This window comes from Aquarana catesbeiana, linkage group LG09 (genome assembly GCF_042186555.1).
Source record: "Aquarana catesbeiana isolate 2022-GZ linkage group LG09, ASM4218655v1, whole genome shotgun sequence".
NCBI classification, from domain to species: domain Eukaryota; kingdom Metazoa; phylum Chordata; class Amphibia; order Anura; family Ranidae; genus Aquarana; species Aquarana catesbeiana.
In genome coordinates, this window is record NC_133332.1 from 162,902,413 (window position 1) to 162,926,814 (window position 24,402).

At 41.9% G+C, this 24,402-nt stretch overlaps 1 protein-coding gene across 1 annotated transcript in view; it reads left to right on the top strand.

The window, feature by feature from the left end:
* Positions 1-24,402, top strand: part of TRPC5 (transient receptor potential cation channel subfamily C member 5) — a 618,377-nt gene that overhangs the window by 494,856 nt on the left and 99,119 nt on the right. The window contains exon 7 of the mRNA XM_073599347.1: positions 12-207. Within this exon, the coding sequence (XP_073455448.1) occupies positions 12-207 (196 nt within the window). The remainder of the gene's footprint in view (positions 1-11; positions 208-24,402) is intronic.

Genomic DNA, 24,402 nt, shown 5'->3' on the forward strand with positions numbered 1-24,402 from the left:
CTGTATTACAGCCTTTTTGAGACCCTTCAGTCCCTGTTCTGGTCAGTGTTTGGTCTCCTAAACTTGTATGTTACCAATGTGAAAGCACGTCATGAGTTCACAGAATTTGTTGGAGCCACCATGTTTGGAACATACAATGTCATTTCCCTGGTTGTCTTACTCAACATGTTGATAGCCATGATGAACAACTCATACCAGTTGATTGCTGTAAGTATCCATTTGTTTTTATGCTACCTCCTTCTTAAAGCAATTCTTTCCTTTGCCAGTGAATAATCAGTGAATAATCAGTAAACAACAACTCTCCCATCTGTCCTCTACTACCCAGTTATTTCCCCCTTGGTTTAGAGCAGGCTAAGACAACAACAAGACTTTCTGTATAAAACAGAAACCAGTGGGAGTGGTTAGAGATAGAGAGGAGTGCTATTAGTCTTAATGAAAAAGTCAAAATTGTATATAAATATTAGTCTTATTTAGTCTGCTTAGGCTGTATATTTTGAGGAAGGAAGTGAATCATGAACTGTGCTTACACCATGATTACATGGTTGGGAAATCGAAAGGTTCACTTTAAACATGAATAGGCCTAAGAACTTTTTGGATTTATGGACTAATGGATATAACCTTTTATAAATGTACAAAACAACATACAGTACGCAGCAGCAATGCAGGGGGAGAGGAAGTAATGAGGAATTGAGTTCCACTATGGTTTTCTGAGTCACTGGGGCAGCGATCTCATTTGATGCTGTCTGTCCATGTAACTCTGGTGGCCATCTTAAGTGTGGCAGAGTCTATTTAAGACTCTGGCCACTGGGTTTGGCATGCTTTAGGCCGGGTTCACACAAGTGTGCGACAAACTCTCCGACATTGGGAGCTCATGTCACATGATGTGTGAAAATCAATGTTTCCCTATGGGAGCCTTCCTAACTTTGTCCAACACAAGTTGGTCAGACTTTGAAAATGCTCCCTGTACTACTTTGGTCCGACTTTGATCCTACTTCAGCCCATTGACTATCACTGAAGTCGGATCAAAATCGGATCGCCGTCTTGCATGATCCGACTTTGGCATGTGACTTGTGCTCGTGCTCTGTCCCCTCTCAACAGACGCTGTCAGTTTGGCTTGAACCTATGTCTTCACACAATTGGAAACTGAGAGTGTGCCCAGCTGGGTAGCTTTCCCTCCGCATTATTGTGAACTGTTGCTGCCTTACTGCAAACTAATTTATCTATTTCAACGGGCTGTGGGAGTTATTGCCGCGGCACCACACTGTGCCCCACCTACATGTCTGTCTTAATGTTTATTCAAATAAAAAAGCAAAATAAGAAAATATTGCAGCTGAGCTATTGGCTTGCCAGGAGCAGATCCCCTAGACCCCTGCAATCCTGGATGAGAATCTGGATTGACTGTGGGATTAATGTGCAGAATCTAAAAGGAAACAATAGCAGTTATCCATAGCAGCCAAACAGGTTTTGTCAATAAATGCAATGGGGACACTGATTGGTTTCTGAAGGTGACCAGTTGCTCATGCTTTCATTCCTTTAAGTACTTTTTGTTACTTGTAGCTAAACTCTCCAAAAAAAAACAGAAAATAGACCATTAAATATTTAACATACAATTCCTAGTAAGAAACCTGGAACCTTTCAGAAGTTACAGTAAAGTTGCTGTACTAAGCAAATATTTAACTGCAACAGGGAGTCGGGACAGGGGATCACAGGAGCAACCAAAAACAGTCTGTTTTTTGTTCTGGTTTTGCTCACTTTGCCATTAACTTTCAGGTATTTATTGTCATCCATATGACCTTTTCATGTTCAGTCATTTTTTTTAATTGTTCACAGCAGGTTAAGAAGAGAACTTTTTCATTTAAGGTTTCATTAAAGTGATTGTAAAGGTTCGTTTTTTTCTGTAAAATGACAAACATGTTATACTTACCTGCTCTGTGCAAGGGTTTTGCACAGAGCGGCCCCGATCCTCCTTTTCTGGGGTGTCCTGGCAGCGCTCCTGGCTCCTCCATTTCATCGGGTGCCCCCACGGATAGCTGCTTTCCATGGGGGCACCCGTGCGGGCACGCTCGGGAGTCCTGCTGCTGCATCCATTGACACTCGGCCTCGCCCCGGCTCCCGTGTCACTGGATTTGATTGACAGCAGCAGGAGCCGATGGCTCCTGCTGCTATCAATCTATCCAATGAGGACCTGAGACAGTGGCTGGAGCTGTTAGGCTCGTGGTCATCACTGGAATGATTGGGTTCAGGTAAGAAGGGGGGGGGGGCTCTGGGGGGCAGCTGAAGTACAGAAGGTTTTTCACCTTAATGCATAGAATGCATTAAGGTGAAAAACCTTGAGGGTTTACAACTCCTTTAAAATCTGTAGGGAAGTCCAGGATAGGAGCTGTAGCACTCAAGTGTGTCATTAGCTACGGTAAATCATTTAGGACATGTTAATGAACCAATAAGGCGATACTTCCCTAACAGCTGGAGAAATTATTTAAACAAGAAAACATATTTTTTTTATCTAAATTTGTAAAATATTTCAGTCTCTTGGTTCCAAGATACACTTGGATAGAACATTTCCACAGTGGGACATTATTAATAAATAGAATGCCTGGAGCAGCTTGACTTAATGGTTTCATTCCCATCTTCATTTATCTCAAGTGAGTACTGACATTTCCAGATAAGACAGCCAATAATGATGCTGCCTCACAAGTTATTCTGTTCGTTTTAAAATTGACATTTCCAAACTTTAAGTTAATAGATTATTTTTTTGTTGAGATGGTTATGTTGCCTGAATTGAATGCTTATGATTAAATGACTAGTGATAACTAATGTATGTATGCCACTGTGGGGATTGCAGTCTATTGTCGTCACCAGTTCACAGAGGTCAAGAGGCCTTGCTTTGCTGTATTTGGGTTCTATACAAGCATTTTTTGGAGGAATTCTAAAGCATTGTAGAGCAGGTTCATAACTAAAATGATGGTATTCAGGTAATATCAAGATTAATAACAATGTTGTTCACAGCAACCGCTTAAATTGCTGAAAAAGCCATCATAAATTATGTGACTCATATTAAGCTTATAATGACAAAATGCACTAGCAAAGATCACTGTCAGTAACAAAATGCATATAAAAATGATCAGAAGATCCACAGATGTAGGCAGCTGAAGTTAATGGACATATAGGGGGAGATTTACTAAAACTGGTGCACACATGATCTGATTTAGACATGCATAGTAGCCAATCAGCTTCTAACTTCAGCTTGTTCAATTAAGTTTTGCAAATAAAGCCTAGAAGCTAATTGGTTACTATACACAGCTGCATCAGATTCTGGGTCCACCAGTTTCAGTAAATCACCCCCATTGTGCCAATATGGGGCAGACAGACACAGTTGGGGGAGAGATATAGACTCAGATCACTCACCTGAACTATGCAATAAAAATAATAATATGTCTGTTCTCATTTTCACAATGCTTACATATAACATACAAGGCGCTAAAAGGGTGTGGCCACATGTTGACACTAAATATTATGAATTACACACACATATATATATATATATATATATATATATATATATATATATAGATTCTTGGTTCACATATATTGCAATACATGTTGAGGCTGGCCAGCGTCTCTTAATGAATAAGGATGGGTGAATCTGCCTATGTTAAATTTGTGTGGGTTTGTTGAAATCAGTGAACCATATTAAAGTCTATGGGGGTGAATCTCAATACTAAATTCTGTCCGTTTTCAAGTCTAATAGGCAGCTTTTTTTCAAAAAGGGCATTGGGAGCTGCATACTGTCATGGAGAACATTTACCAAAGCTTTTTTTTTTTTTATATATATTGTACAGCAGAGATAGGATCATTTTAATGGGACTTTGAGGGCAATATAAAAAAAAAAAAACACGAATCTTCTAAATGCTTGTGAGATGCCTTTAAAATGTAGATTGTGGAACAGTGCAATGTTCACATCAATTTTTTTAATTCTTTTATTTAAAATTTCGCAAGTAAAATACATAGATAACATAAATCCAAAAGAATATGTTTAAACAATAAAACTAGATAACATTGTACAAAATATATTTTTGGGAAGTACATTTTTAAACACGTATTTACAATATTTACATAACCCTCCCACATCCCTCCCTAAAACCCACCACAAAAACCCAAAAGTACATAACAACAATAAAGATAATAAGGACATTTCACAACAATAAGTATATCAAGAATATTTCAAAACAACAATAAAAATAACAAGAACATTAACAAAACAACCAATTCCCACCCCTTATTAGTGAAAAAAAGACAAACTATCCCTATTATATACTATCCCTCCACCCTATCCCTACACAAACAAAAACCACTCCTATACACTTTCTCCACACTGTCCCTTTATCACCATCTGTACTCACCCTGAGAAACAAAAATAAAAAGGTTAATCGTTCAGGAATAAACATCAGTAACATAATTCAAATATTTACATTATATACACCATTGTTTCGACTCCTCCAATTTCCATAACTTCCTTGCATCCTTCTCTCCTAACTTCTTATAATCGTAATATGCATAATTATAAATCTTTCTTCGGAACATGGCCACGCATTCTTTCACTTTAACCACTTCCTGCCTAAAAATCTAAATATTCCGAACATCCCACAAACACTCTTTAATACAATTCACAACAATCCATAACAACCTCTCCTCATTCCTCCCCAGATCACACAAACCATATAACACCATCTCATACATTACACTATTCACACCAGTCAATCCCTCAACCATCTTCTCCATCCTTTTCCATATTTTCTTCGCATAGCGACACTCCCAATACACATGTACCACCCTCTCAATCCCCCCACACCCCAGTCTTGGACACACCTCACTGTCCACAAACCTTCTCCTTCTCTGAAACTCTCTTGTAGGCAAACACCCATGCACCCCATCCATGCAATATCCTTCTGTCTATTATCCACTCCTTTACAGCACACATTCTTCCAGACTTTCTTACATTCGGCTACTCTTAAACCACCTATTCCTTCCATCTCCTCCCTTTCTTTCAGTATCTGCATAACCTTCTTACTCTCACACCATTTATCTCGTGTCACATCTTGCAACCCATACCTCCTCATACACCTTTCAATCCTCACATAAAACCAAGGCACAACAAAACATACAGGTTTCCTCAAATCGACTTCACACAACTTATATTTCCGTAACACACTCCCACACGCATATTTTACCATACACCCTGCAACATTCTCTTTCTCACTTAATCTCCCACACGTACTTACATACTTCACCACCAGAAATTTCTCAATACTCACCATACCTTTCCCGCCATTCATTACTCCTTTCATTACTTTCTCTCTTTTCAACTTCTCCATCTTTAGACGACCAAAAAAAGGAAAAACACACTCTCACAATTTGTTTCATCACTCCATCTGGAGCTGGAAACACATAATATAAAAATAACAAAATCGGAATCACGACAGCCTTCACAATCAACACCTTCCCTTCCAACGACAAAGTCCTTAAAGACCAAAAATCAACTTTCTTTTTCACTTTCAATAACGCATCCTGCCAACTCTCTCTCCAATACAAATCAGAATCAAACTTGACACCTAAAATCCTCACTCCTCCTTCACAAAACTTCCAACCACATTGTTCAATCCCCCTCCATACACCAAACAATTTACACTCACTTTTCCCCATATTCACACAAAAACCACTCACCATACAAAAAATCTCAGTCAACAACTTCACCCTTCTTAGCCCTGCCATATCTCTACAAATCACTGTAACGTCATCCATATATCCTATTACTTTCAAAACCCTGCCACCACTCCCTGGCACCTCCACCCCTCTCACACACTTATCTTTCATCAACATCCTCAACAAGGGTTCAATCACACAAATAAACAACACGGGCGATAACGGGCAACCCTGTCTCACTCCCGACCTAATGCTTATATCACTCGTCATCCACCCATTCACCAACACCTTACTTACCATACCTCTATACAAACACTTAATCCACCCAATCAAAACCTCAGGTAACCCCATCCTCCTCAATACTTTAAACATGAAATCATGCGACACTCTGTCATACACTTTTTCAAAATCCACAGCCAACACTGCCACTTCCTGTTTCCTCTCCTTACAAAACCATAACACATCCCTCAAGCTCACCAAACTTTCTGCAATAGACCTCCCAGGCACCGCACACGCTTGCTCCTCTCCCATCAATTTCTCCACCACTGCACGTAACCTATTTGCCATCACCTTTGCCACCACCTTATAATCTTCATTCAACAATGATATAGGCCTCCAGTTTTTCAACTCTCGCTTGTCACCTTTTTTATATAATAAAACAATCACGCTTTTCAACATAGATTCAGGCATCCTCCCCTCTTCCAAAACTATCATCACCATCTCATACACGTAATCACCAATCACCTCCCAAAACATACAATAAAACTCAACTGGCAAACCATCACTCCCAGGCATCTTACCTTTCTTCATACTCCCAAGACATTCACCAACTTCACCTCTGCTCACTTTCTCCCCTAACATACTCGTATCCTCCATATCCAGACACATCTCCACCTGCTCCAACACTTCCTTCTCAACCCTCTCATCCCTCTTCTTTTCCATATATAAATCGGAAATAAAACTTCCAGATTTCCCCTCCCAACCTCTCCTTCCCACTCACCACCTGTCCATTCTCATCCAACACACTTGACAAATCCACCTTCCCACCATACACCTTTTTAAAGAAAAAACACGTACATTTCTCATCCTTCTCCTTCACTACCATCCTAGCTTGTGAAATAATCTCTCTCCCCTTCCGCTCCATAAAAACTCTCAATTTTCCTCTTGCTTCCACTAATTCACACCCCACATTCTCTCCCCATTCCCTTAGTTCTTCCAAATATTCCAATCTCTTCAACCACCAATCATACGCCTCACGTTCCTTTTTCGCAATCTCACAACCTTTCCTTACAAAAAACCTCTTAGTCTGACCTTTCACTCCCACCACTCAATCACACTTAAAAAACATTCCTCCTCCTTTTAAGTTTCCCAAAAAACTCAACATACTCTCTTTTCACACCCTCATCTTCCAACAATTCCACATTCAACTTCCACACACCTTTACCATACATTACCTCCGATTCCATACTCACAATACACTCGATCCGACCATGGTCTGAGAAAGGCTCCCGTTGGACGGTAAAAGATTCTGACTGTAAATTTTTTGAAAGAAAACAAAAATCAATCCTAGATTGCACAGTACCCCTATCACTAAAATAAGAAAAACCACCACCTTCACCCACATCCCTTAACCCAAACAACCGCAAAATCTCACCCAACTCCTTCCCAGACTTATCAACCTCCCCACCACCACCTCAACCCCCACACCTATCCCCACTACGCAAAATACAATTAAAATCCCCCAACGCAATAATAGGTCCCCCCCCCCCCAAAAAAAAACTTCATCTTCTCAAACAGATCCAATCTCCCCTTTTTATCCACAGGTGCATACACACAAAATAACTTAAAACAAATACCCCCATACTCCAAAGTAACAAATAAACATCGTCCCACCTCCACCTCTACCTTCCTTAAAATCTTTATTTTATTATTTTTAATAAGCACTCCCATGCCACTATTCCTGCTCTGACCCAAAGAGCACACCGCATCCCCCTGGGTCCATCTTGCAGTATGTGGTTCCTCCCTCATGTTGCAGTCCTGCAAACAAAAGGTATCGTCAGCATATCCAGCCAAGATTTTAAAAACAGCTGCCCACCTACATGCCGTCCCAATACCTCTGCAATTGAGGGAAGATACCCATAAGAGCATAAAAAATTAAGAAGGGATCACATTCCTGTCATGATTTTTCTTTTTTCCACTTTTATCCCTGGCCCTAGTCCTCGGTCCTACCCCTGACCCAAGGCTCACCCCCTCTGTTTTTTTCTTTGCCTTCCCCCTTGGTACCCTGCAGTACCCTATCACCTCCTGCAGCTCGGACACCTGACCAGTGCTCACATAAGATAGTGCCTGCGAGGAGTCTGAGTCAATCACCACATCCGATGCTTCGGGGTCTGGAGAGTCCGGGAAGGAGCCTATGACCTGGGAGGACTCAGCCATCTTTCTTTTTAGGGAGAGCTGCCCCACCTCCATCTCCTCCTCCTCCTCTGAGCCCTCCGATTCCTCACGGCTCCCCTCCGACTCCCCCTAGGCCAGGAGGTGCCCAGGGACACTCTCCTCTGGTACAGTAGAGGCCCCCTCCCTCACGGTGTCAACAGGGGAGGGACCTGGCTCACCCTCCATAGGTGGGCAGACATCAGCCCGCACCACCACTTCCTCGGGCAGCACTACGGCCTGCTCTACGGAGTTCACCGCGGTACCTGGAACGGAACCCAGTCTGGCCACATCCGTGTAGGACAACACCTGCTTGCCCCCAACCGCCTCAGCCTCCACAGCTTTTCCCGCCAAAGCTACTGGAGTGGGCTCAGTCGCAATGTTAACCTTCGGACATTGTCTTGCAAGGTGCATCCTACTACCGCAGATGTGGCAGCTCTTCTTCTCCGGACACTGACCGGCTCCGTGACCCTGCTTAAAGCAATTGCGGCATGTTAACCCGGCCTCGCACTGGTCTTTGGTGTGTCCGAACGCAAAGCACTGCCTGAAGAAGAGGGGCTGGCCGGGGTACCACAGATAGCCACGGTTCCTCCCAATGGAGAAGGACTGAGGGGGGTGCCTGATGCCAAATATGCCCTCCTGATCCACCCTAAAGGTCACCCAAAATTTACGCTGCCCGTTAAAGGTACCTAGCACATTCGTCAGCTTCACGCCTGCTGAAACTGACTCGCAGTATCTGAATAAAAAGGCAGCGATTTCCCCATTCTGTACAAAAGGATTGTACATATGCACAGTGATGGAGACCCGCACTTTTGTCTCACTCGACAGGAATGTGATCCCTTCCAGCATCTCGTCACCCTCTTTCTCGCCCTTCCGTAGCATACATGTCTGCAGATCTTCCTTTTTCCAGAAAGTAACGTCATACATTCCAGTGGTAGGAAAACACTGCATGCAAAAAATGGCTTCTCTCGGCATTCCAAAAAAGTCAATCAACTGCTTCTGAATGAAGTGCAATCCAATCTCGCTCCGTCTAGGCTCTGCCACGACCAGCCTCAAAGTGTTTGGTGCGCTAGGCGGCCCCACCATACCTACGCCCACCAATCCCACAGCCAACTCATGGATGGTAGGGAAAGGCGATCACTCTCGCACACTTCCAGTGGCGCCCCCCCCCATAGCAGCATGGGATGCACCCGAAGGAAACACCCCAAGGCCAAGAGGGACTGGCACCAGTCGTTACCTAATGACCAGAACAAGGCAGAAACTACACTTGATCTTAGCCAAAAGGCCAAGAAGCGATCAGCAATGTTCACATCAATGCTTTAGCATTACATAGCATTACATATTTTGGATGTGTTTATAGCTTCTAGCTTGGTTTAAATACAGTAGCACCCCAATCTGCTTTATTTCAACTTGAAAAAAAGGCTCTTTAGGTAGTTTTGGCTGCGACAACTGACTTTTTTTTATCAAGTGATAATTGACCTGGATGGATTGGAGAAGCAGCAACAAAAAAATCTAAAAACTATTGGAAAGTATTTTTTAAAAAAATAGCTAAAGGCCTCAACTTCTCACAAAGTTGTCATTGACACAAAGGTTTTTTAATATGCATTGTCTTAAAAGTTTAGTAAAATGTAAAAGAAAAAAAAAATTCGTAATCACAATCCCATATTCCCCAAGCACCCTTTCATCCTCATTTATTACCAAAATATTCAAAAACTAGGCTTCAGGTAAGTGTTTGGTAGAAAAAACTAGCATCGGCGCATATAGAAAGACACAAGGCAAGTTTTATTGTGCAATGAAGTGTATTATGGGATAGACAGAAACTATTAATATTTTTCAGTGGCTGGGAAGTATGTAAGCAGCTTGGTTAGGCGGTAACATAAGAGGGAGACACAAAGCAGGTTTTATTTTGAAATAAACTATAGCGTGTATTATCTGAGGGACAAATGAAGAGGAAAGAGGGACAGGGGGACTTTGTTCCAAATCAGGGACAGTCCCTCAAAATCAGGTAAAGTTGGGAGATATGGGAAAAGTAATACAGATGGAAACCTTCTTCCCTGCTGTTCCTTTTAAGCTGATCAATCAGTGTGCACGATGCAGCAGAGGAGCACATATACTCAAGTTTGTGAGGGTATCTAACACTGGAAAGCATGGAATGTATATTCAACATATATAATAAAGCATTGTTTGGTTATATTTAGTAATTGTAACAGCCCCTGGATTAAAATGCCCTGCTTTTTTTTTAGTTCTGGTTTATTGTGAACACTAATTCTCTAAAATGAAGTTGTGCTTTAAGAAAAAGAGTAATGAGAAAAATGAATATATCTTCAGCACCATCTGTCTTTTATGACCAGGGTGCTCTTGCCTAGCAGGTATCTTGTTTCTTACACAAACAAGGCCTGTCCACAGCATGTAAAGAGAGAAGGTGTGATTCAGTGATCAGCTTAGTATTGACATTTCACACTGAGAGGAAGTCAGGGTAATTATTGTGAAAGTTCTCTTCTGCAAACAGAAAGCTAGCCAATTCATCTCACTTTACTGTATGTATCGTGTTATCCATGTCTGTTCAGCTTGTCTATACACACAACATCAAACAAATCTTTATTTCTGCATGGTTTGTTTTAATTGCCTGACCTCGTTTGCATGAACAACCAAATAATACCTATTTTCCCCTATTCTCCAGTAGCCATCTCTTAACATATGGATGGATTCTTATTGGCATGGTTCACATGCTCATTATTTGTGCAGAATCAGGGTAATGGCTAAAAATACAATTTATCAGAACAAATTGTATCTTTATGAAGAAAGTATATATGCAAAGGACAAAGCTGAATCTCTATAAACACAATTCAACGTGAATGTGATATCAATTGTGCAGCTTTTGAAAATAAATATTAGTTCTAGAAATATACACTGTGGGGTTGATTTCACTTAGACAAGTTAATTTTCACTTTATAAGGTTAAAAATCACTTTTATAAATTAAAAGCCTCTATACTCTTTCAGTAAATCAACGCCTATAATTGAAATATGCAGAAAACAGCTTGCAGTGCCCTGTCACACCTAAAAAGAAAAAAAAATAAGGCAGCCCTTGTAATAGAACACATTTCATTGCTTTGTTTGCGGAGGCCTGCCTGAATAATCTTCACTATTTGACAGTATGAGTGCTGGATACCTGCTCCCCCTTTACTGAGAACTGTAGTTTCTCCCACACCATAGGATGCCATTTTGCTGCAGAGGCTGTTGGGAGGAACCGTAGAGCTCAGCAGAGTGGCAGGTATCCAACACATAAGTATATTAGATGCAGAAGACTCATTGACATTGGTAGAAGCTGAAGATTGAACAGACAGATAAAAATGAATTGCGCTCTTGAGTTGTTAAATTATTTTGGGAAACATCAGAGTTGCTCTAAAGCCAGACTTCCTGTGCTCAGAGAAATGCATAGGTTGTCACTATGTAGGTGTGACCTCTCCTGAAAATGCTAACTGCCTTGTTGTCTGTCAAATTCAGTAGCTTGAGTGTTCTCTGTTGCTGATCCAAGTCTTGCTCACGAATCAGAAATTTTGATTTCACTTTGTCCTGACTTCATACTTGTGTCAAGGTTCAGGGCAATGCACTAGTCAGGTTTCCTTATAGGCAGCTCATTTGTTTAACAAAGAGTCTTGGTATGCATTGTTGTAGGATACTTCTATAGACTGCTGAGTTGTGAAAGTATTTGGGATGGTTGTACATGGAAAAAGACATTACTGGACACAACATTTAAACCCATGTATTTTGAGGGTTTTTGCATCCTCTTTATCGGGACTTTTTACTAATAACACATACAGATTACACTTCTAATTGTTTAATCTTAAAATTAACAAAGCACTTTCTATTTGCAATAACAAAACACATATTGTATATAAAAACAGTATAAAAATAATAATATATAAACTCCAAGAAAAAGCAAATGCTTTTTTGATAACAATCTCTCTGGTTTCATGCTTGCCCCAGGTCAAATAGTGAGCATGGAGTTACATTCAGATACTCTGATTTCTCCCATTATCTAAAAATATTGGCCCATTAATGACAACTAACTTCTGGAACAAACCCAAGCCCAAATGCATAGTCATCACCAATGTTTGAAAATCAGGATTCCTAAAGGTTGGGGGCAGAGCATGGGATTGAGCTAATCTGAATAATGAATGTACAAAAAATGCACTAAAAGTTTGTAGGGCTTAAAGGATAGGGTCTGGAGTCTACTGTAAAATACCAAGCAATATATAAAAAAACACTATTATCATATAGGCTATAGGTTAGCCCCGTTCTTTCTTACCCCAGTAGAACCATGACTTACTCTGCTTTTGCCTGATTGACCACAAATTCTTCCTCCAGTATCTCCTGCCACTTTCCTCTTACACCATTACCATCCTCTTACCCTAAAGCTCCTAATAAACCTCCTTTTGGCTGTGCACCTATCTCCAGTTAGGGGGGCACTGGCTCCTCAGGTAGTGACGGCACAGGTGCAGTTCAGGGCATTCCTCCTCTTCCCCCTCTGGACACAGGTATTGGGGTATCCAGTTTGTATATATGCTATGGCAGCTACTGTGAGTGAAATAGCTGTGGTCCTGCAGTTCCGAGAAACTTGGATGTGTGCACTCAGTATGGAGGTTCATCACACTTGAATTTACAATTTTAAAAAGTTTATTGAAATTGGAAGTTCACAGGTAATGAGTAAAGCCAACGCATTTGGGATGTACCTGTCCCTTCATCAGGGCTAGTATACAGGGAAACATTAAAAGCAACCAATAATTATCTGAAGATTTCCCTTTGGGATTAATAAAGTATTCTGATTCTGATTAAGGTATCCAGTGATAAAATGTTAGTAACTTATGCATTGATATAGATCATTTAAATGACAAATAATTGAGGTAAGATGAATACAGTAGATACAGTAAAACAATCATCAATGTACAAAAGGAAACAGAAGCATAAGATCTTAGGCACAAGAAATGTGGTAAAACGTCAGATAGTATTATACTGGATTTCTAGTTCTGTATTGAATATAGTAAAATACATGTATCAAATAGATAATTAAATTAAAAAATTAAGATAAAATAAAAAGAAATATACAGAAAAAAAAAATACAAAAACACAAGTTAAAATACAACTAGAATTGCAGAGTCATATATTTAAATCTACACCAATGGGCAAGAAGGCGGGACTGACCTGTGATGTTGGATGTGGTCGGGACTTATCGGGAACAGAGAATCAATTGAGTAGGGCCCTTTAGGTGCTATGAGTGATGGATAATGATTAGCAACCATACATGCATAAATACAATGGAGAAGGTAAAATTAATGGTAGAAAGAATGGAAAACTTAAAGAAGGGGGGAGGAGAAGGGGAGCAGGGTGAGGGGGGGGGATAGGAAGGGGATGGTATATAGATAAAAAGTAAATGGATGGGGACTTGATTGTGCTGATATGAATCCTTAGGCTGGGGGTGCAAACAGCTGGGGCAAAGGGAGTGTAAAAACAGTGTTAGTAGGATGGAGAAAAATAGATGGAGACATAGTAGTGTTGGCACGCAGCGCTGGGCTGTGGATGCAAGCAGCTAAGAGTTGGGCTCTGAATACAAGCAACTGGAAGGGAGCTGCTGCATGCCTTACTATAGAGTTAAGGGGGGGGGAGTTAGGGTGTGGACCGAATGGTGTATCTAGAGAGCTGGGGATGGTTGAAAGGAGCTACTGGAAGGGAAGGAGGGGTCGGGTGTAGCTATGCTGGAGTGACTGCTGGTGGGGAATGGGAGAAGGGATCTAGTGCCTTAATGCATTCCTTTCATTAAGGCAAGAAACATTTTACGACTGGTTATGCACCCCCCACCTCCCTAAACACTTCACTGTCCTGTCCAGATCCAGTGCTGTGCCTGGCTACAGCTCTTCTCTCTCCTGTCTTCCTCTTCTCACAGAAGCCCCAGGCAGCAGTGGGAGCCATTGGCAGTCAATTCCTGTGAGGATGGAGAGGGGGGCAGGGCCGACCCATGCTGTGTGTTTCTATGGATGTGCAATGTTATGTGTGCCCCCATAGTACATGGCCTGCCATGGGGGCACACGCAGGAGAAGAGAAGCGAGCAGAGAGCACTGGTGGGGACTCCAGAAGAGCAGGTAAGTGACTGCTCTGTACAACAACATTGCACAGAGCAGGTAAGTATAACCTGTTTAGTATTTTAATTTAAAAATAGCCTTTAGAACTACTTTGCTACAAAAAAGAAAAAAGTAAATAGTGTAATGCATTGAAACAATTCATCACGCCCCAGTATGCATAAGAGTGTGTTATTGACAGTTGATTAGAAGATCCTTTCAGTGGTTGATGTGGATGTATTTTTATACGTTATGCAACATGTTAGAGCTGCCGATACACTAAAATAAACAGATATGCCAACACACATCATGAAAAGACTGGTAGTCTAACATGCCTGCTCAATATTAACACCAAACAATCTCTTTCCCTACTCTGTACTTACAAAGGCAAGAATATCCATCATCTTAACACATGCAATCATGCGCCAAATTTGGCAGTGAATGCAGACTGTCTATGGACCTCCATTTATCTCTGTGATGGATGGAGGTTTCTGCTGGACACAGAATGTGTCAGTGCAGGTCCACACATTAGCAGACGCAAATGTAAGGGCACCCTAATGTCTACGGCCATTGTTAGTATACTTTGTCATTTTTGTTAGACTAGTGAGTCAAGATTTAAAGTGCAACTTTTTAATGTAAAAAAAAAAAAAAAAAATACTTTTTTGGTCAGCTATATGAATTGCAAGTAAATTAGCAAACTGTACAGAGTCTTACCTAGTTTAGCTCTGAAGATATTAAAATAGACCCTGCTAGGGCTTTAGCAGAAAGTGAATACTAAGTGGGGCAGTCATTCTTCTATAACCATATAGTCAGTCCCAGTGTTTGTTTTTTTTGTTTTGTTTTTTATAATACCTTCTTTATTTATAAGATCAGTTTTGCATAAAATGAGGCAGGTAAAAGAAGTGTACAGAAAAAAATAATGAGTACATCATGGTCAGGCAAATACAGAGAAAGCACCATGCATAAACTAGGAATTGTAAAGAATGGGTTTCCATACAATAAGCAGGAGTGGTATGAAATCATCACTGTACATTCATGAAACCTACAATGGAAGAAACCAAATTGGGAATATCGTTCTATATTCCAGGTCAACCTGTAGTGTGTGAACAACCAAGACGGGACACATATTTGGATCAAGATTAAGTGTGTATGATCAAGCATTTGACCTGGAACTAAAATTATGATTTTTTTATTACAAATACTTTTTATTAGGGTTATACAAAAAGAAAACCACATACAACAGTTGAGGCTTCGAATACAAAGACACTAAAAGACTATGCATCCATAGTCTCAAGTCAGTAAGGTAAACAGTTTACAAAAGCCTCATACATTTTTTATAATAGAACAAGAAAAAATATAAAATCATAACAAATGAAAAGAGCATAATGCGAAAGTAAATAACCAAAAAAGAGAATGACAAAGTAATACACATTTTTTTTCGGTAAGCAGTATTAACTGTAACATGAAAAAGTACTTCAAAATTGGTGTACAATAGTTTCTTTGTGCTAAACAAAAAGAAAGACAAAGTTACTATACCTCAGAGGAATATTGGGTAGTAGAATCTATCCGCTTGCAACCAGGCCAAACCCACAGGTCGAGAGAACCTCAATACGATGACCAGGTCAACCACCTATTGTGGAATACATGCATTGTGTTCATAACCGGATGGTGTATTCTCTCCATAAATTTTATCGCCTCTATTCTCTGCACAACCTGTGACCAGGGAACTGAGGGGGATCCGCAGTTTAGGGCTATAGCCTGATGAACTGCGCTAAACAGTGTGTGAACCAATTGCTGGAAAGGGGGCAACACCTCCGGTGTATCCGCAAAAAATAGGCACATGGAAAATGTAAGAGTGATAATCAAACCCATAATATGGGCCACCATTGAAGATGCTTGCTGCCATAAGGGTTTAATTGCTTTGCAACATCAAGAAATATAAAGGTGAGTCCCCCTGTCAGGGCATCCCTTAAAGCATGTGTCAGGTTCAAGCGGGTACATTCTATGTAGCTTGACAGGTATGTAGTGCCATCTGGTGTGCAGTTTAACCACAGTTTCTTTAATTGCAATGGATTTGGTGCACCTATGCATATTGGATATCATATCCTGCCAGTCCTCGGCTGAAAAGTCTTGGCCTGTCTCAGCCTCCCACTGTATCATAGCTGAAGATTTGCCTGAAAGATAATGTTCATTAAGCTGTTTATAGATCAATGAGATGGGGCCTCTATCTCTGGAAGAAACATTACATATCTGCTCAAACACCGAGGCTGACCTCCTGCGAGCCAAATTATAGCATTCAGAGAAAAAGTGTCTAAGTTGGAGGTACCTAAAAGATTCCGTATGAGGAAGGTCCAATTGCTTTTGGAGGGTGGAGAATGAAATAAAAATAGCATCATGTTGGAATGATTCCAAGGTAACCAATCCATCTGATTAAGGCACTAGATGAGTTAAACGCTGGGGGGAAACTTCAGATCCCCTAAGTAGGTGGCTAAGGGGGAAAGAAATCAGGCTAAATTTATCTTTATACAGGGATCATAAGTGAAATGATTGACTAACCACCTGGTTCAGTGTGGTCACATCCTTTGACCACAGGAGGCCAAGAAGGAAAAAGCATTTAATTCAAATGCTTTCAAAGCGGAGCCAAGGTATCTGAGCCAAAGGGGCATGCCATTGAGCTAGCTGTACCAGTCTGGCAGCCATATCATAGTACCAAAGACTTGGAAGGCCAAAGCCTCCCTGAGACAGCGGTTTATACATAAGTAGTCTTCCCATTCTAGGCCTCTTATCTTGCCATATAAATCTATTAACCTCTGTCTGTATTGCCTCAATGGCGACCCGGAGACATAAAGTGGCAAGGTTATGAAGTAAAACAGCTATTTAGGGAGGATTGACATCTTCACCGCCTGGAACCTACGAAGGAATGTGATATTATATGAAGACCAAAGCCTTAGCCATTGTTTAATGCGTGAGAATACAGCAGGATAATTGGTCTGGTAGATCCGTTGCAGTGAAAGGGCCAAGCGAATCCCCAAATATGGCATTGAGTCTTCAGACCACGCAAAGTGAAACCCCAAAGCACCCTCCCCATGTTGAGGGCAAGTGGTCTGGTATGGTTCAGGAGGGGGGCGCTCGCCCGTCCCCCCCTTTCCTGGCCTGCCAGGCTGCTTGCTCGGATAAGGGTCTGGTATGGATTTTGGGGTGGTCCCCACGCCAATTTTCTTTTAAAATTTTGGTGTGGAGTTCCCTTTAAAATCTATCCCAGACCCTAAGGGCCTGGTATGGATTTTGGGGGGGGGGGGACGCTGTTTTTTAAAAAAATGTTGGCGTGGAGTTCCCCTTAAAATCTATACCAGACCCAAAGGGCCTATTATATACTGTACACTGACTGCACTAATTTATATATATATATATATATATATATATATACATATATATATATATATATATATATATATACACACACACACACACACACACACTACACCAATGATGGCGAACCTTGGCACCCCAGATGTTTTGGAACTACATTTCCCATGATGCTCAACTACACTGTAGAGTGCATGAGCATCATGGGAAATGTAGTTCCAAAACATCTGGAGTGCCAAGGTTCGCCATCACTGCACACTATATATATATAAAATATACACCAGACTGCCTGCACTGTATATATAGTCTACACTGAATGCAGAGTGTGTGTGTATATATTTTTATATATATATATATATATATATATATATATATATATATATATACACACACACTACACGGTATATATATATATATATATATATATATATATATATATATATATATATATATATATATATATATATATATATATATATATATATACACTGCCTGCACTGTATATATAGTTCACACTACACTGTATGTATATAGATATATATATCTATATACTAAACTGCCTGCACGCCACTAACTAAGCTGCCTCTAGCTAACGTTCTCTCATTCATAACACTATATACAGCCGCTGTGTAAACAGCCTTATATAATGTGGGGCGTGGACTTAGCCCCCTGAGCCATGATTGGCTAAAGGCACCCTGCCTTTGGCCAATCATGGCTCTCACAGCAAAGCACGCTGTGATTGGCCAAAGCATGCAGGTCAGGTGCATACTTTGGCCAATCATCAGACATCAATGCACTGCGATCTCGCACAGTTTGATCCAGTTTGATCTGGAGAGATCAAAGTGGTGATAACTTTAGCTAGGCGGTTTGCTAGTACATGGGAAAAAACAGCTTCAGATCGTTATTAACCTCCCTGAAGGTTTTCCCGAGTGTAGCTCGGGGTTAAATTTCAGTCCCATTAGCGGTAACCCGGAGCCACACTCGGGATTACATTGCAGGATCCTGGTGCGGCGTTACTTACCTTGTCCCCAGGATCCTGCGATGTCCCTCGCTGTGTCTGCGGGCTCTGTCTCCTCGGAAGCCTCTCTGTGCCAGGCTCCGTTCCCTGCGAGCGTTGCGACGCACGGGGGCGGAGCCTGGCGGCAAATTCAAAAAATGTAAAAACCATAACACTTATGCCCCGTACACACGGTCGGATTTTCCGACGGAAAATGTGTGATAGGACCTTGTTGTCGGAAATTCCGACCGTGTGTGGGCTCCATCACACATTTTCCATCGGATTTTCCGACACACAAAGTTTGAGAGCAGGATATAAAATTTTCCGACAACAAAATCTGTTTCGGAAATTCCGATCATTTGTACACAAATCCGACGGACAAAGTGCCACGCATGCTCAGAATAAATAAAGAGATGAAAGCTATTGGCTACTGCCCCGTTTATAGTCCCGACGTACGTGTTTTACGTCACCGCGTTCAGAATGATTGGATTTTCCGACAACTTTGTGTGACCGTGTGTATGCAAGACAAGTTTGAGCCAACATCCGTCGGAAAAAATCCTAGGATTTTGTTGTCGGAATGTCCGAACAAAGTCCAACCGTGTGTACGGGGCAATACAGTACTGTAATCTTACAGATTACAGTACTGTATGAAATTATTTCACATCCCTTTTGTCCCCAGTGCTTTGGCCCATGCCCTGCATGCAGTTTTATGTTATATATACTGTTCTTTCTGCCTGGAAACTGGAGATTGTCCATGGCAACCAAAAAGTGTCCCTTTACGTCAAAAGTGGCTTTAGACCAGCTAGAAAACAGCGATAGTAAATTAGAACACTTGCAGAATTGAGCGATAGTGAATCATGGGGAAATTTATTTTATTATTATTATATTATTATTTTTTTTATTATTTATATTTATTTATTATATTATAATTTATGTTTTTGTGTTTCAAACTTCATCATACCCAGGATATCTACTAGACTCTTGTTTGGACAGATTTAAGTGTGTTATTGTTAGGAATTACAGGCCTACAATATAAAACGCCAAATTTCCATGCAAAATAATTGTACCACTTTCAGCACCTAAAATCCGAAATAATCATACTGCCAGGGAGGTTAATAACTGAGATCGGGCGATAGTTGTGGGCAGGGCTTTTTTTCTCAAACAATAGGTGCTGGAACTTAACCACGGCCCCACAAAACCCCTCCCCCTACACACACCCTCCAAATCACATCAAATAGTGGGTGTGTTCAGTCAAATTTCACGAAAACAGTAGGAGGGTCTTAAAGGGGCATTAAATATCAGGATTGCATTACATACAGAGTGCAGAGCTGTCACTTGTAAACACAGAAACCAGGCTTCTGTGTTTACAAGTGATTGTGGTGAGAAGGCACCAAAGGGTCTGAGCCAGAGGTGGTGGAACTGAGTTCCACCAAGTTCCCCCTGAAAAAAAGCCCTGGTTCTGGGGGAGTATATGATCCTTATGTGGTTTGGGTAAAAGGGACATATTAGCCATAAGCAAAATCTTCCAAAATATAAGTAAACAGTTGGGATAGGCGGGGGGGGGGGGGGTGAGTTGGCCAGAGAATTTCTTATAGTAAAGAACGGAAAACCCATCTGGGCCAGGGGCTTTGGAGGTTTTCATCAAAGTTATTGTGTGAGCTATCTCATCTGATGCGCATGGAGCATTCAGGGAACAAATTTGTGCATCTGAAAGATGTGGGACCGAAAGATTCTCTAACCAAGCTAAGGGAGGCAGAACCCAGCAGGGCTAAAGGAGGAAAAAGTAGGGTTTTATAAAAATCAGAGAAAATCTGAAGGACATCTTGAGGGTGAGTTATTGCTCGTCCGGCCGGGTCTCTAAGTTTATATACATGAGTCAGTTGGAGGGATTGGTGTAATTTCTTTGTAAACATAGAGGATGCCATATTACTGTCAAGCAAAAAGCAAGCTTTTGACCACCTAATTGATTTTTCTGTTTCCTTAGAGAGTATAGTATCTAGTGCAGTGCAGTGGCAGAAATACCAGGGTTGCAGCAGTCGCCACTGCGACTGGGGCCTGCTGTTCCGCCACTGTGGAGGGGCCTCAGAATGGCCAAATAGTGCTCGATTTTGGACAGACTCGGGGGGGCGGGATGGCCGCGTGATGTTTTTAGGAGGAGGAGGATAGGTCACCACACACCAATCCTTCAGAACATTTGCAGAGTTGCACTTCGTCTGGCCTAGACATCTCCCCCTCAGCTCTCCATCAGCTGGAGCCCATCCCCATGCCAAGCCAATGTCTCCATTGCCGGTGCCATTTTGTTGAAGTTTGCCCATATACACAGAGTGGAGTTGGTCTTCAACAAAATGTCACCCAAAATCATTTGTGAATGAGATAAACTACACTGAACGGGCGGGTGATGTGAAGAGGGGGAGTGGGAGAGCCAGGAGGAGAAGAGAAGAGGATCAAAGCCAAGGTCTGCCTGAGCTTGTCCTCCACCCGAGCAATGGAGGAGGTGAGGTCAGTTTGACAGCTCCAGCCAGGCCACACAGAGACTATAGGGAGGTCACTGTGGTCACCAGCATCCCCCTTCACATCATACCCTTTACATCAGTCTGAAGGATTCCCCCCAGTGCCAGGGAGAACTCTGCGGACCCTGATGTAAAGGTAAACGGTGATGTAAAGGGGAATGCTGCGGACTCTGATGTAACGGTAGGGGCCACCTTACATCAGAGTTTCCCTTTACACTTGAGTTTGCAGCATGACCCCTTACATCATGGTCTGCAGCATTCCCCTTTACATCAGAGTTCCCCTTTACATCAGGGTCTGCAGAGTTCTCACTTACTCTGTTGTGAAAAAGCACTGTTTAAACGCCGGTTCACATTAGAAGCGGCACGGCTTGCAGGTCGCCTCACCGAGGCGACCTGCACACGACTGCCGCGGCGACTTGCAAGACGACTTCTGTATAGAAGTCTATGCAAGTCGCCCCCAAAGTAGTACAGGAACCTTTCTTCTAAGTCGGAGCGACTTGCGTCGCTCCGATTAGAACGGTTCCATTGTACAGAACGGGAGGCGACTTGTCAAGCGGCTAGGTCGCCTGACAAGTCACCCCCGTGTGAACCGGCTCTTAAGGATCTGTCAAAATATGTGGGGTGAGAACTCTCTGAAAACCAAGTCTCTTGTAATAAGAGTATGTCTGCGCCTAACTGTTTATAGGCACAAAATGTTTTTTTTTGCGCTTTTGGGGGGGAAATTGAATGCCTTAACATTGTGGGTTATTATTTGCAGATCCATCTTAGTATGTAATGTAAACATTGAACAAACCCCAAGTTCACTTCAAGTGGGGCACCCATATAATACCACAACCTGAAGTATAGTTTAGACTCAGACCAGTAGAGAGGGATAAAATAATGCAATATCCCTGGGTGGCTTATCAGGAGGAGGCTTCGGGCGCAATGCTCTAAGGATCCTGTCACATGCAAAGGAGGAAGAAAGGGCCTCTGGAAGCAATGACAGGAAGAGCTTTTGGGCAGCTGCCAGTAAGTGTGTGACTGATTCAGGGACCCCACGAATTCAGAGATTATTCCGTCTGTTCCTGTTGTCCAGGTCCTCTAAGTGAGCCTGAAGATGCACAACAGTTTCAGACAGAGTCTCATGTTCCTTCCTGAGGTCAGAATAAGCTAGGTGCAATTCTTCATGCTTAGGTTCAAGCATGTCCATTCAGTTGCCAAGGGCTGCCAGTTCCTGTGAGAGAACCATGGTGGATTTAAAGGGCTGCCAGTTCCTGTGAGAGAACCATGGTGGATTTATTAGGTTCTGAAATGTATTTGCCATCTTCTCGTATATGGCAGTGAGACTGTCATCAAGGTCAGCTTTTGTAAGTTGTAATCCATACTCACTGTCAGCTGAATGTACTGGAGAGGCCGCTGTGCCCTGAGCACTCGTGCTGGGAGGGTTCGGCTGGGCTCCATCTTGAGGCATCTTTGTTTGTTTCCACACTTGAAAAAGATAGTTAGTAAGAGACCTCTGTGTGGTCTTCTTCTTCTGGCTCTGGGATGACTTTCCCCCAGGGGTGCGTGAGGAAATGGGTAAGGAACAATGGCTGTATGGCTCTGGGGAATCAATAGGAGCAGTTGCTACGGAACTCGCACTACAGACTTCCTTCTAGTTTTGCGCTGCACATTGAGGATAAAGACCATGCAAAAGTGACAAATATAGGAAATAGAAAAAAAGGCAGCAGGGAAGTGAAATGGGTGGAAAAAAGGGAGGGGGATAGGGAACTGTGTTGGATGGGAGGGCATCCTTGGTGAATAGTGGTCCTAAGACCCAATAATCTTTAAAAAAAAGTCAAGAGGGTTTGGTGAGATAATAATATAGATGGTAGCTATCTACAGGTTCCCCAGGATCTGTGACAGTGCTACAAAAAAGACGCCACTGCCCCCATCTATAGCTGGACATCGCAGTAAGCAGCATTGGAAGGCTACATAAGGTATAAACAGGGCCAAGGATAAATCCATAGGAAAAAAACAAGCTTACTTACTGACCAGCTCGCAGACAACCAATTAAACCTGTCTAACAGTATGCGTTAAAAGCAGGGGTTTAGTCTGCACGCATTTGCAAATGCATGCGTAAGCCACAGAGCCTTCCCACGGCACCCTGGTATCTGTGGTACCTGACAGTGTATCATTTGTTTGTTTCAGTCCCAATGTTTTAACAAGACACATTGCATGCCTTAAAAGCAGCAAAAGCAATGGAATCACTGGTGATGTCTGCAATCTGACCACTAGATGTAGTGAGTCTACTACATGAGCCGAGTACTTGTCTTGGTTGAAGAAAAAATAATAATAATAAAAAAATGTTAAAATAACCTAGGTAGTATTATATATATATATATATCATCTCACAAAAGTGAGTGCACCCCTCACATTTTTGTAAATATTTTATTATATCTTTTCATGTGACAACACTGAAAAAATGACACTTTGCTACAATGTAAAGTAGCGAGTGTACAGCTTGTATAACAATGTAAATTTGCTGTCCCCTCAAAATAACTCAACACACAGCCATTAATGTCCAAACCGCTGGCAACAAAAGTGAGTACACCCCTAAGTGAAAATGTTCAAATTGGGCCCAATTAGCCATTTTCCCTCCCCAATGCCATGTGTTACAAGGTCTCAGGTGTGAATGGGGAGCAGGTGTGTTAAATTTGGTTTTATTGCTCTCACTTTCTCATACTGGTCACTGGAAGTTCAACATGGCACCTCATGGCAAAAAACTCTCTGAGGATCTGAAAAAAAGAATTGTTGCTCTACATAAAGATGGCCTAGGCTATAAGAAGATTGCCAAGACCCTGAAACTGAGCTGCAGCACGGTGGACAAGACCATACAGCGGTTTAACAGGACAGGTTCCACTCAGAACAGGCCTCGCCATGGTCGACCAAAGAGGTTGAGTGCATGTGCTCAGCGTCATATCCAGAGGTTGTCTTTGGGAAATAGACGTATGAGTGCTGCCAGCATTGCTGCAGAAGTTGAAGGGGTGGGGGGTCAGCCTGTCAGTGCTCAGACTATATGCTGCACACTGCATCAAATTGGTGTGCATGGCTGTCATCCCAGAAGGAAGCCTCTTCTAAAGATGATGCACAAGAAAGCCAGCAAACAGTTTGCTGAAGACAAGCAGACTAAGGACATGGATTACTGGAACCATGTCCTGTGATCTGATAAAACCAAGATACATTTATTTTAATGGTGTCAAGCGTGTGTGGTGGCAACCGGGTTAGGAGTACAAAGACAAGTGTGTCTTGCCTACAGTCAAGCAT